Source organism: Selaginella moellendorffii, unplaced genomic scaffold (assembly GCF_000143415.4).
Source record: "Selaginella moellendorffii unplaced genomic scaffold, v1.0 SELMOscaffold_14, whole genome shotgun sequence".
Classification (NCBI taxonomy): Eukaryota; Viridiplantae; Streptophyta; class Lycopodiopsida; order Selaginellales; family Selaginellaceae; genus Selaginella; species Selaginella moellendorffii.
Genome location: NW_003314275.1, coordinates 2,179,705 through 2,193,255, shown reverse-complemented (window position 1 = coordinate 2,193,255; position 13,551 = coordinate 2,179,705). Strand labels below are relative to the sequence as shown.

The window sequence follows — 13,551 nt, the reverse complement described above, 5'->3', positions numbered from 1 at the left end:
TCAAAGTGGCATGAGAGTCTGGCTCCATGGAAACCTCAGCAACGCCACCGTCTCCGACTTTGCCGAGCTCCTCAAGTCGTGTGGGAATGCCAGGGACTTACTCCTCGGCAGCCATCTCCACTCGAGCATCCGGCAGAGCCCACACAGGAGCAACAGATATCTCGCCAACCTGCTCGTCCAGATGTATGGCAAATGCCACAGCCTCGACGCTGCTCGCTCGGTCTTCGACTCAATCTTTCAGCCCAACGTCTACTCGTGGAACATCATCATCTCGGCCTATGCCCAGAACGGGAACTTCGCCACCGCCAGGTGCTTGTTCGAGAGAATGGGACAGCGTGACATAGTCTCCTGGTCTTCCATCGTCCAAGGCTATGCCCAGCTCGGGGAGCTCGATCCGGCGAAGCTCCTGTTCGACCGGATGCCTCAACGGGACGTGGTTTCCTGGACAGCGATGATGGCCACCTATGCCCAAGCCGGGCATCTCGACGAGTCGAAGCGGATGTTCGACGCCATGCCCGAGCTCAACTTCGTCTCGTGGTCCGCGATCGTCACAGCGTACTCTCAAGCCGACCGTCCCGCCGAGGCAAGAGCAACGTTTGAGAAGATGTCCCGGCACGAGCTGATATCGTGCACTGCGATGATCCAGGCGTATGCCCAGCTCGGGCATCTCCACAAGTCGAGGCTCGTCTTTCACAGCATGCTGAGCCGGACGGTGGTGTCGTGCACAGCGATGCTGGGAGCCTACTCGCAGCACGGCGACCTCCACAGCGCGGCCAGCGTCTTCGACCGGGTGCCTGAGTGGGACGTGGTGTGCTTCAACTCGATGATCCAGGCATACGCAGTGAGCAAGAGGGTGGTCCAGGCCAAAGAGCTCTTCGACCGAATCCCAGAGCCGGACGTGGTGTCGTGGAACGCAGTGATCGCAGCCTTCTCCAGCAACGGGCAGCTGGATCAAGCCAGGGAGCTCTTCGGTCTGATGTCGGGGAGGGACGTGGTGTCGTGGAACGCGATGGTTTCTGCGAATGCCGAGGCCGGGTGCTTGAGCCAGGCTCGTGGGCTTTTCGAGGCGATGCCGGAGAGTGACAGGATCTCGTGGACGACCATGATCCAGGCGTATGCTCAGGCCGGGGAGCTCGAGTCGGCCAAGCTTCTGTTCGAGAGGATGCCGGAGCCAACGTCGGTTGCCAAGACCGCGATGCTGACGGCGTTCGCGCAGCACGGCGAGCTGGATCGAGCCAAGATGATCTTCGACGGGGTGGCGGACAGGGATGCGGTCACCTGGACAGCGATGATCCTGGCCTACGCGCACAACCGGCAGCTCTCGGCGGCAGTGGAGCTCTTTGAGACGATGCCGGTTCATCACAAGAGCTTGGTACTGCCTTGGAACGCCATGATCGCGATCTTCTGCCAGCACGGGCTTGTGGATCGAGGCAAGGAGCTGTTCGATGCCATGCCAGTGCGCGACACGGTGTCGTGGAACGGGATGATCGCGGCGTATGCTCGCACCGCTCGCTACAAGGAGTCGCTGGAGCTGTTCCGGGTGATGGAGCTGGAGGGCATGGAGGCGGACGCGGTGACGATGGTTTCGATCCTCACGTCGGCCAGCCACGTCGGGAAGATGGCGCAGGGGGTGCGCCAGTTTCGAGCGATGATCCAGGATCACGCCATCGTCCCAGTGGTGGAGCACTACCATTGCGTGCTGGACGCGCTGGGGCGGGCCGGGAGGCTCCAGGAGGCCGAGGAGCTCATACTTGGCATGCCGTTTCTTCCTGATCTTGTGTCCTGGACGATCTTGCTGAGCGCATGTAAGACGCATAGTGACCGTGCTAGAGCTGAGAGGGCCTCCAAGTTTGTGCTCCTCCATCGCCAAGCTCTTGATACTCCCTACACGCTCTTGTCTAACATCTATGCAGAGAACTCCAGTTGTGCTTAAATACTTTTTGCAACTTAAACATTTGTTAATAAATATAAATTTAGATTAAAAATATATAAACTTATGAAATAGTATAGTTAACTAATGTCAATGTATTAATGGAAGAATAAACACTGGCTTATAGTGAATTTAATTTATTTCTAAATAAGTTTTCCAAAATTTTTATTTATAAAATTTTATTGCTCATTAAATCAGGCCATATGTTTCATATCTTAATCATTTGGCACTTTTATTATTTTAATTTATACTTTTCATGAAGCATAAACTTTAAAATAATTATAGCAAAAATACCCTCTATATTTACATTTATATGTTTAAAATTTACAAATATACTTCTTCCCAAGCACAACAATTTTATTTGGATTATTTTTATAAAAAATAAAACATAAAAGACCAAATATCCTTATAATTATAATAAATACCTATACAATTTTATTTAAAGCCACCAATTTAAGGAAATTCACCTTACAATGAAGCTCAACCTTAACATCAATATTATATATATTCTTACAAAAACATTGCTCTCTAGGATTTTTTAAATTAATAATTACACTTACAAAAATAAATATGTCTCTATAAATAATGACTAAAATACAATTTAAAATAATAAAAATAAATTAAAGAATAAAAATACAAAATAATACATGCTTAAATAAATATATTATTCTATACATAAACTTTTAATCTAAAATGATCTAAATAAAGATTGATATTAGATTTACAATTGGAATTATTCAAACTAGAAAAAGATGTTACGCATACATAAAAATGATTTTCATATGAATTTTAGATATTTTAAAAAATATTACATTTTTATTAATATCGTCTTGAATCTAAATTTAAATCTATTTCCTTCAAATAAACATTTCTTAAAGTCATCATATAAACATAAATAAACTAACGATTTTATATAATATAATGACTTATTTTATGAAAAGTTCATGCTTAATTGTTATATGTTAAAAGATTTTCTCAAACTATAAATAATAAATGAGCTAATATCCAATAAAATAAAATATATTTAGCATAAATTTTAAAAATTAATTATTTTTATTTTCTAAGTTAAAAATGGTATATTTACATTTATTATAGCAAATTATAAGCTATGTATAAAGTCATGTTAGATTTAATTCTTTCGTAAATTCTCCTTACATTATAGTAATAATACTATTTGTATAAAAACTTATGTATAGCTATTACTTATAAATATTATTTAAACTTTATATTAATATTTTAATTTTTATAAATTAAAGTTTTACAATATATTATTATTTATGATATAAGATTTTATAATGAGTAATACTAAAATTAGTTTCTTGAATCAACTTTAGCATAAATTTGTGTTTTATGCAGTTGTTGCCCATCACCTTTATATTACTAATTTTAGAGACATATTTTTAGGATTCTACAAACATACTTTCCTTTAGTGCTAAAGGAAAAGATATAACAAAATTACAAATCAAAATCCCTTTATTAGTTAAATTTCATATACAAATATAAATGAAATGTTAGTGTCAGGAAGATGGGGTTTTGCCCTTTCTAACACAATCACCACCTACAATCTTGTACTAAGAAAATTACAAGTAGTAATAAAGTTTAATTTTAAATTATTAAAAAAGATAAGTATGAATTGTGTTGTTTACTTTGCTTTAGATGGCTAGAAAAATGAAAAAAAATTATCTTTGTAATTATATAAATGCATCAAATATAGATATTAAATATAAATATATACATATCAATTATTCCAAAAGCTTATATACATGAGTGGTTTAAACTGAAACAAATCCAATAGCTATTAAAATCCCACCATACTAATGTTAGTGCTCTTCTTGAAAGGATGGAAGGCAATTAGGGTTCTCTAATTGACTTGGTCAACTAGTACTACCTACAAATCCACTAGTGCATCCTTTTGATGTTTCTCAAAACGTTCCTTTTGGATTTGGAGGAACATCAAGAGGAGGGACTAGTGGATCTGTAAGTGGTATTAATTGTTCCTAATCCCTTTGTATGAAGCATTTTTGTCATTGTACATTCACAATTTTTTTGGAGGATTGGCCTATTAAATATTATGCTACATGAACTTGCAATCCAACTTGCTACAACACCTAATATAGTTCTTTATACTGAGCAAGGAGCCTCTTAAACAAACCACGTACTATAAAATCGGAAAACAAATTAACACTAAGTCATCCATTTTATACTCCGCAAGCGAATGATGATAAGAGTTGTAACATTGTTGTAGTCCCACTTGTATATAGCATAAGTTTTCAGAAGATTCTACTCAAACAAGTGGAAGAATGCTAGTTAAATATTAATCCCAAAACCTAACATTAGCAACTCGTGGTAATTGCAAAGATAAACTCGACTCCGTTAATAATATTGAATCATGATTATATAGGAGTTTATATGGTGAAGCACCAATAGAACTTTGTACCCTTCTAACATACATATATTAAAGAGATGGCAAATAACCATCCCAATCAGATGTTAAAAATTCAAGTACTTCGCAATCATCCCTTTGAAAATTCAAATGAATCATTCTACCAAATCATTTATTTATGAATGATAAACACTTATGAAAGTGTGGTATATCCTCAACTGAGATATTAAAATATGAAATGCCTCAACCATAAATGTAAGACTATTATTTGAAAGAATTCACTCAAGATAAAAATGCTAGAACATCACTCAATTGAGGAGAAAGTATCTAACAATAGTTGTAATGCACTAGCAAGAGCATCGACTTCCATCAAATGAGCTAAATGGTCAAAAACAATAATGATATATTTATTACCAGCAATCAACCATAAGAAAGGCTTTATCAAATCAAATACTATCAAGTCAAATGCTACCAACTCGAATAGATAAGAAACTACAATTCTTTTCATCCACCAATTTAATTGTAGTCCATCCTTTTATAGTTTGTGTTTTTGTAGCACAAAGAGGAGTATTACATGTTGGCACTAAATATAGTTATGCATATATTGCATAACATCAAATTGCATCTCTAGTCAATAGAAAAAATTGTACAACTTTTTTATTACATGATAATGTCTTATATGCCTGTTTTGAATAGGAGAATCATTGTAAATATGGAGAAAATATGGAATAAAGATCGAAAGCACCATCAGTTATAAATGATTATTAAGATCTATCCCCAAAAATAAAGAAGGTTATCCTCAAGACAATATTAAGAATATAAGTTATTAGTAAGTGATGCAAGATTCTCAAACCTATTACAAAGCTGTTGGATCCACAATTCACCCTCTTGAGCTTTATTAACCTCATCAAAAGAAGGTAAATCTTGCTCCACACCTTATGGACATTGAACATCAAGTAAAGCAACTGTTGACGAAACAAAATCCTCATCCAAAAAATCCACAAATACTAGAATAATAAGCTTATTAGAAATATGAAAAAAAGAGTGAAGAAGGAAGATGAGCTCAAGGAAAGACATTAGCATTAGCTATAGAACTCCCCAGGCAATAAACAACTTCAAAATCATATCTCTGAAGCTTCAAAACCCACCAAATAATACAACTAATCAAGTTCTTCTACTTCAATAATGAAGCAATTGCAACATGATCACCTTTTAATAATATTTGAGAACCATAAAATATGCATGAAATTTCTCAAAACCTTAAACTATTACTAAACACTCTTCTATCGTGGAGTAGTTCACCTTTACTAATTTTAATGTATAACTAATGTATGCAATGAGATGGCATTGATTAGACACACTTGAGATTTTTTGTATCAACACACCTCTAAAATTAATATCAAAAGCATCTACGCATAAAATGAAAGGTTAAGTATAGTTAGGATATGTTAAAATTAGAAGAGTTATTAACAACTCTTTGGAATTCATAAACACCCATTCACAGCCTATGGATTAAATGAAAGAAGACGTTAATAACTTTAATAATGCTTATAATGGTGCAATATGATTAGATATTACATTTTGCCTAAGAAGCATTGCATATCATTCACACACTTTGGAGTAAGGTGTAAACAACTAATGAGAACAATTCGAGAAACGATTTATAAAAGTTCAAATATAGAAGGGGCCTATGAATAAAAATGCATCTCTTTTTCTAATTGGTTAAGAGTGTTGCAATATTGTATTGTTAAATGTCCTTAGGATTGAATGGGTAACATTTTGGAAAGTTTAAATTTAGGAGTTTACATTTAATATCAAAGGGGGTTTCAAGTCTAACTCTATTGATAGGCTAAGAAAATCACACTATATATTAATTGACATTTGGTAAGTTCGGTTTATTCTATCTATACTCAACCCGAGGGGTAGAGTGTCAAAAGACTAAGGCTTTTGAGAAAGTTATGGGACTTTTGGAGTGAATAAGAGTACACCTCCTTTTTTAATTAATTAAAGGTTTTGGGATATTTAGGGTTAAACATCTTTAGGTTTGAATAGTATTAAATTGGGTGACTTCCTGGGAAGTCTAAATTTAGGAGCTTATAACTCCTTTATGAGCCAATCAACCATTACAACACAAAAACTATTAAAAAGATTTGAAGAGGAAATAGAAGAACAAAAGAGAAACATAGGAGGAAGTAATAAGGAAACAAAAATGATAGAAGCAGAAAAACAAAAATGGTAGAAGCAGAGTGACAAAAAAGAACAAAAGTGAAAGGAATGAAAGAAATATATATGAGATAAGGGGGATAAACCTTAAAGTCGAACTTGACATGATTGTGCAACAATCAATCTATATTAAAGATGAGATAAAAAACTAGACTAAACACCACTTGCAATAACTAACGCTCAAGCTTAAGATCACTTACACGCATAACTAGGTCCATCTCATCTCATGCACATGCGTGCGTATGGCCATTACTATAAAAAATAAAAACTGGCTCTGCTATATAATGCAAATTTAGGTAGCAACATCTGGTAACATATTAAACTATAGAAGATAAACTCAAGTTTATATCAATTAACACAAAGAGAATAATAAAAGACTTCTTGTTATAAAAACAAGTTTGGAAAATAAATATTGAATGAACTAGTGCTAAGTGAACCCTTTGATAATACTCCTATAAGAAAAATGGAGGGGTCATTGACTTATTCTCCATCCATAAAATAGAGGATGCCAATCTAGAAAACGCTAATAATACCAATAAATGTGACTAGTTTTATCACATGCCCAGCAATGGATACCACAACCTTAACCAAGTTCTCACCCTTATCCTTGAACTTGAATAATAGTAGCATTAACCTCCATTAGAACAGTTACAAAAAGTAAAGTTAAAGGATAATTAATAAAAATTGGAAGAGGCAATATCTCATAATGTTGTGCTAAGTGAAAGGCATCATCAAGGGTGGCTAGAATATATGCACGCACAAGTTCTACAAGATTTTGATGAAGTGCTAGCCATAATATTCCCAACTTCATCCGTTCTGACATATTTAGCTCCACACGAAGCAAAAGACTCCAAAAATGAATGTTAAGTTGTATCATTAACTCAAATGGCCCTTGACAAAAACAGTGCAATTATTAAAAGTTAATATCACAATTATTGGCATATCCAAATGCACGCTTAAAGAGGTCTAGGAGAATATTCTAATCTACATAAGTCAATCAAATTATTGTACTATTGCAGTGGTGTCCCTTGGAAACATATGGGAAACTCACGCAAATGCTAAACATCATCTTAAAAATGATATGTGGTAATCATTATAAAGTGATTAAATCAATAATACATATCATCCCTAGGATTCCTATAGAAGAACTTTGGTTGAACACAAGGTTAGTAGTAAAAGCAAGAGGAGTTATATTACATGCCTTAAATGCTGTTATTAACTGAGTTTGATTGTTCAACTACAATCGCATAACATCAAGTAACTATATCAATTGCTACTCTAGAGTTAAAGGAGGAGGAGGTTGTTATTTTGTCATGAAAATAAATGAAAAGGAAAAAAGCAAAAGAGAAGAAGTTCAAAAAGCTATAAGAAAAGTGAGATATAGACAATACAAAAATTAAATTTAAACCAAAATCCCAAATTCAAACACTCTTTAAGGACAATCAAAGTTACCCCTTTCCTCCAATAATGTAAATGCATGGAATATAGAAATGAAATATAAAAATGTGTATATTAATTAGCCCAAAAACCTTAGTTTATATATATGAGCGAGTGGTTCAAATTGAAACCAATCTAACAGCTATCAAAATCCCACTAGTGTACAGCCATTAATATTAGTATATAGCATCATAACCATACTAGACTTCACAATTAAATTTTTAATATTAATAATGCAATAGAAGCAATAGGTGATATTTGTTATTAGTTATTTACAAATTTTAATTATAATCTCACTACTTGCTTAATCCTCTACTTCCCTAAATTCTTCTAGAAATATGGTAAGAGTCATTGAGTTTAAAGAACATAACCAAGTCATAAGATTTACTAAAATAAAGTATCTTGAATTTAAGGTAGTTATATATAATATCATGGAATACATCCTCATAATTTGGGCTGTGTTAGTGGTAAAGGTGGCATGGACATTTTATGTTTCTACCTGATAGTTAGATAAAATACATTTAAGAATCTAGATTTTTAATATATCATTAGTGGGAAGGTGGTTGGAAGTCCTTTATATTTTAAGCTCATGAGTTTATTTTGGACTTCCCAAGAGTCAAACTTAAGGATATTTAACCTTAAATATCCCAAAACTCTTAATTAATTGGAAAATGGAATAAACTTTTATTCATTGGCCCTTTTCCTCTATATTTAAACCTTTATAAATCATCTCTCAAATTGTTCCCTTTAATTGTTTATAATCCACCATACTTCCTTACAAATTTATGCCCTTATGAATGAAAACTAAGAGCCATAGCTCTCCCAAGAGCCCCACTTTCTTGACACCTCACCTTACCTTTGGATTGAGCCCAGTTAGAGGTAAATTATACCTACCAAATATCAATTTTAACATGTGATGTGTGATTCTTTTAGCTAATCAACAAAGTTTGATTTGAGATTTTTTTGATACCAAATGTAAGCTCTTGAATTTAAACTTCCTAGGAGGTCACATAGCCTAATACTATTCAAACCCAAGAACACTTAACCCCAAATATCTTAAAACCTTTAACCAATTAGAAAAAAATTGCACTAAGCCCTTTCCCTCTATATTTGAACTTTTATAAATTATCTCTCGAGTCAATCTTTTTAATTATTTATAGGCCTGAGACATTTAGAAACTTTAGCCCTATCTTAAAAGATAGTGGTTATAATCTTGTAACCCCTAGTAACTTTAGTAATGTTATAGGAACAAATTGAATCTAAAACTTTACACTCTAATGTATTTAAAAATTATAAGAACTTAGAAGCTCAAGTTCTTTAATGGTGAGCTAAATAGTGGTGATCATCCAATGATTGCCCATGGAAAAGCCCACTTCCATAGCCACTTGGCTGTAGCTTCTAAGAACAAGCAACTTCAAGCAAATGTAATTGTGCCATGGCACTAAATATTTTATAATCCAAAAAAAACTAACTGGTATTACAAGCAAATCAAATGGTAGTAGATGCACATTTCCTTTTCTTTTTCTTTTCTTTGAAACAGTTTTGAATTTAAACATGGTTTATATTAAAGATAAGTAGATAACATGGTTTATTGACTACAAAAGAATTAGAGAATTAAAAGTTTAAGAAAAAACAAATCACAACTGATACATTGCTTAGATGTAAGAATGATTATAAATTGTAAATATGTTTATATTTTATAAAATATGCATATTACCATTGGAGCATATCCTAGATATATCTGCAAAAAGTTTGTTATCATGGCACTAAAACAAAGTTATAGATATATGCATACATATATATCATCGAATAGCATCAAATCCACATGTTTGGAATCTCACCCAATGTGTTAGAAATAAGATCATGTACTTGTTGACTGGCGCACTGTCTTATGGTGGGATCTGGGAGCTCTTTTAACTAAGTCAGTCTTTTAACTAAGTCAGCCGTCCATTAACTAACTTTGTGCGACAATGCAGGCAAGAAGAGGAATTTTTTAGGAGACATCCACAGGCAAGAGGAATCTAGCAATTGGTTGTCCTCGCTCCACATTAAAAATATCTCTTATGGCTCACACGCTATAGGCTACCTTGGTGCTAAATAGGTTTCAGTGAAGAACCTCAAGAATGTCTAAAAGAAATCCTGGAACTTGAGAATTCAGCTTGATGGAAAACTTTTATAGAATAAAAAAATTATATAAATGGTATATTCTTGAATTTTCCTTTAAAATTTTCTATAATTATGTTTACGAATAATAAAATAACAGAAAATACTTTACACAGGCAAATATATTAACAGAAAAAATAGATTAGCGATTAGCCCTAGCTCGAATCGAGGCCGTTGACTCGAATTTAAAATACGGCGCGGAATCTAAAATAGGGCAGGGACAAAGGATTGATGAATGGTGGAGCCTTTTTGCGATCGCAATGTCTGCCAGGGCGTGGAAAAGGATGGATTCGGCAGGAAAGATCCAGGCGTGGCCACTCGATACCAACGATATCAACCAGCGATTCCCTCTGGTGCCTCCTTTTGTTGTGTCCCAAAGCTCGATGGTGACAATCGCGAATTACTGGGGGGTGATCGTCATGAATCTCGAGTATCTGTGCTGTATCATCGCCGGGATCGAGGTCTTTGTGCTAGATAGTGGCCTCGCCAATGCCTACATCGAGGATCTCGGGTCCAAGCTTCGATCTAGCAACAATTCCAGCGAAAACTCGTCGATCGATAGGAAAACTCCCACTGCTTTCCAGTCTCTAGCTCTGGCGAGTGGGATCGACGAGGTGTGGCGATTTCTAGGCCCTCGGGCGGCCAATCTTGTGGGTCGCGCGGAGGTATTGCGGTGCCAGGCATCAAATTGCTGCGTGGGTGATCTCCCCACAGTTAGAATCGCGACAGCACAGTTGAAGCAAGAGATCTCATCCACATACGCGATCGCGAGGAACATTCAATCCGCCCTCTACGAGAATGACGATGGTGGCAACCAAGATCTCGCGAGGTCTCTCTGCGCGTACAAGCCACTCCTAGCGGGGATCAACCAGGGATTGAAGCATTGCAAGAAATCCACGATCGAGTGCGTGGAGGAGGTTGCCAAGTCGCGAATGGCAGAGGCGAGCGCCAAGAGGGAGACTTCCATGCTCGTGATCGCGGCCGCCACCTTTTGTATCACCAGCGTGTTCAACTCCATCACTGGATTGTTTGGCATGAATGTGCCCAATGGCCACGAAACCGACGATAACATGTACTTCGGGAAGATCATCGTGATTTGCACGGGAGCGTCACTGGGATTGCTCATCTTGTCGCTCGTCCTGTTCAAGAGATTGGAAATGGTGGAAGGATTGCTCGCGCGGTCGCGGAAAGGGTCGAAATAAATTCAATCCGATACTGTTCTTACTTACACAAGAGGAATTCATTTACAAAGTTTACAACTCCCACCATTTTCTGGCCTTCATTTTCTTGGCGAGTTCTTCCGCCAGCGATGCGAAGCTCTCGGCCTGTGATTCAAGCTCTTGGGTCTTGTCGTTGACAGCCTGCATAGAAGCACACAAAGAATGGAAACATTGATATGGAAAGCACAAGGGATTCTTAAAACCTGGAGCTTCTCCCCGCGCTCCATGAGCTTGTTCTTGGCCTCTGTGGCGATTCCAGCGGTGGATGACGCGTCCTGCGATTTGTGGTTTTCCCATCACACCATTGCTCAGATCTAGAAAAAAAAAACTCACCTTCCTCGAAGGCCGGCCATAGTACGCCTTGATTTCTTCCACGGTCCTCACCGCCGGGCGCTTGGCCTTCCCGATCTCCACCACTTCCTCCCGCCGCTCGTAGCGGTGGTGCGCATCCTCGTCGCGAATCCCCAATTGCGAATTGATTCTCTCAACCTTCTCCTTCTTTTGCCGCTTCACCTGATCTTGGCAGCAATGGTACATGAATGCGATCGCAGCTCCACCCACGGCGATCGCGGCCACGGCCGCCACTGCCACCACAGCCATCTGACTCTCCAGCATTACGATCAAACCCTAAACCAAGAACCCTAGCGACCATTGACCAAAGAGCAGTATTCATTGACCGTTGACCCTTTACTTTTTCTGAGGCTTGCTCGGTCGAGCTCAAAACTTTGTTTCACTTCTTCTCGTCGACTTCCACTTCCAACATCTCCGCTTGCTTGTTGGCGACATGGCGCTTGAGAATCTCAAACCTCGCCGTCTCAAACGCAAAGAACCCAATCGCCGAGAAGCAAGCGCTGTGGAGCAGCCGTGGACCCATGCCTCTGGTCACCCCGGCCCATCCTTCCTCGATCCAGATCCTCTCCAGCGTTCTCGTCACGCCCTCGTACGTGAACGCCGCCGCCCTCTCTCTCGACTGCGTCATCAGCCTCGTCTTGACGACGTCCATCGGGGTCGTCAGCGCCGCAGCGATGGCACCGGCCAGAGCTCCCGAGCTCACGCTCTGCCATGGCTCCAAGCTATCCTGGCCCGAGACTCGCAGCCACGCCACTCTCAGGTACTCGAAGGTGGAGAAGTTGATCACCCCCGACGGTAGATTCCTGAGCAGAGCTGCCGAGTAGCCGACATAGAGCCCCTTCAGTCCATCCCTCTCCAGAGTTCTCATTAAGACGTTCCAGGATCTTCCCTTGGCACCGGCTTGCATCCTCTGCGTGATCACCTCCTTTGGAACGAGGATGGCCGACGAGACGATGTTTCCCATGGCTCCGGCCACCGGCGGCACGAGCAGTGGCGGGAACTTCGCCACCTTCGAGAGGAAGGACTTCCCAAACTCGCAAGTTCCAAAGTAGATCGCGGAGGAGACCATGGAGCCGACGATCACGGCCGAGATCCCGCTGTAAAACCCCGCCAGGCCTTTGCTCTGGAGGATTTTCACCGCTGCGTCGATCGAGCCTTTGTACGCCTCTGCCGCCCCTCGCGTCTGGAGCCGCGTCTTGATCGTGTCTAGCGGATGCAGGCAAGCGTAGGTAAAAGCGCCAGCGATTCCTCCGGCAGCAGCGCCGATCGCCGCTCGCTCTAGAACTGTGAGATTGTTCATGAGGATTCTAGCCTGGCCAGAGACCCTGTACTTCTCGAAATTCGAATTTGACCTTGCCGATGGAGATGGATCCATCTCCCTCTCTGGTTGGGCCGCCCTGCTGCTAAGAGAGACCGAGCAGGCCCCCTGGAGAAGCCTAGCTTCCAGGGCATTGTTGCTGGATCTTGGCGCTTCTCGGAGCAATGCGCGATGATACCTGGATTTCGATGGCGTGGAGACCGGATTCTTGTTCCTCGCAGGCGGAGACGAGAGGTCCAGAGCGCCGATATCCCGCGCGGCCTGGGAGAGGAGAAGAAGCATCTGAGGCACCGCCTCGTCGCCAAATATCACAGGCTCCATAGCTGCCAAGAACCCTAACTCTCGGCATTAAAGTTACTATGTTTAGATTAGTTTTGTGTTTAAACATTTAACTTAAGATTGTTTTTTGTTTAGGTTCGCTCCATTCATTTTGGGCGCTGGATTTCAAAGCCCATGGAATCAGGATCGGCGAAACTTAATATCACTAAAGGTCCAAGTAAAGATTCCCAGCATCCATCTCGTCTCC

General features: G+C 39.4%; 3 protein-coding genes across 3 annotated transcripts; 1 reads left to right on the top strand and 2 right to left on the bottom strand.

Annotated features, from left to right (window-relative positions):
* Positions 1 to 10: 10 nt before the first annotated feature.
* Positions 11 to 1,933, top strand: LOC112346346 (pentatricopeptide repeat-containing protein At4g02750-like). The gene has a single exon (XM_024675092.1). It carries the CDS (start codon positions 11 to 13, stop codon positions 1,931 to 1,933), a length of 1,923 nt encoding a protein of 640 aa, XP_024530860.1.
* Positions 1,934 to 11,317: 9,384 nt separating this feature from the next.
* LOC9631793 lies at positions 11,318 to 12,046 on the bottom strand. Its single transcript, XM_002970307.2, has 3 exons — positions 11,690 to 12,046; positions 11,560 to 11,631; positions 11,318 to 11,497 (listed from the first exon to the last, which is right to left on the bottom strand). The coding sequence occupies exons 1-3, from the start codon at positions 11,969 to 11,971 to the stop codon at positions 11,390 to 11,392; spliced, it is 462 nt and encodes a 153-aa protein (XP_002970353.1). The 5' UTR covers positions 11,972 to 12,046; the 3' UTR covers positions 11,318 to 11,389.
* Positions 12,008 to 13,347, bottom strand: LOC9632657 (protein MITOFERRINLIKE 1, chloroplastic). Its single transcript, XM_002970306.2, has one exon. The coding sequence runs from the start codon at positions 13,344 to 13,346 to the stop codon at positions 12,087 to 12,089; it is 1,260 nt and encodes a 419-aa protein (XP_002970352.2). The 5' UTR covers position 13,347; the 3' UTR covers positions 12,008 to 12,086.
* Positions 13,348 to 13,551: the final 204 nt, after the last annotated feature.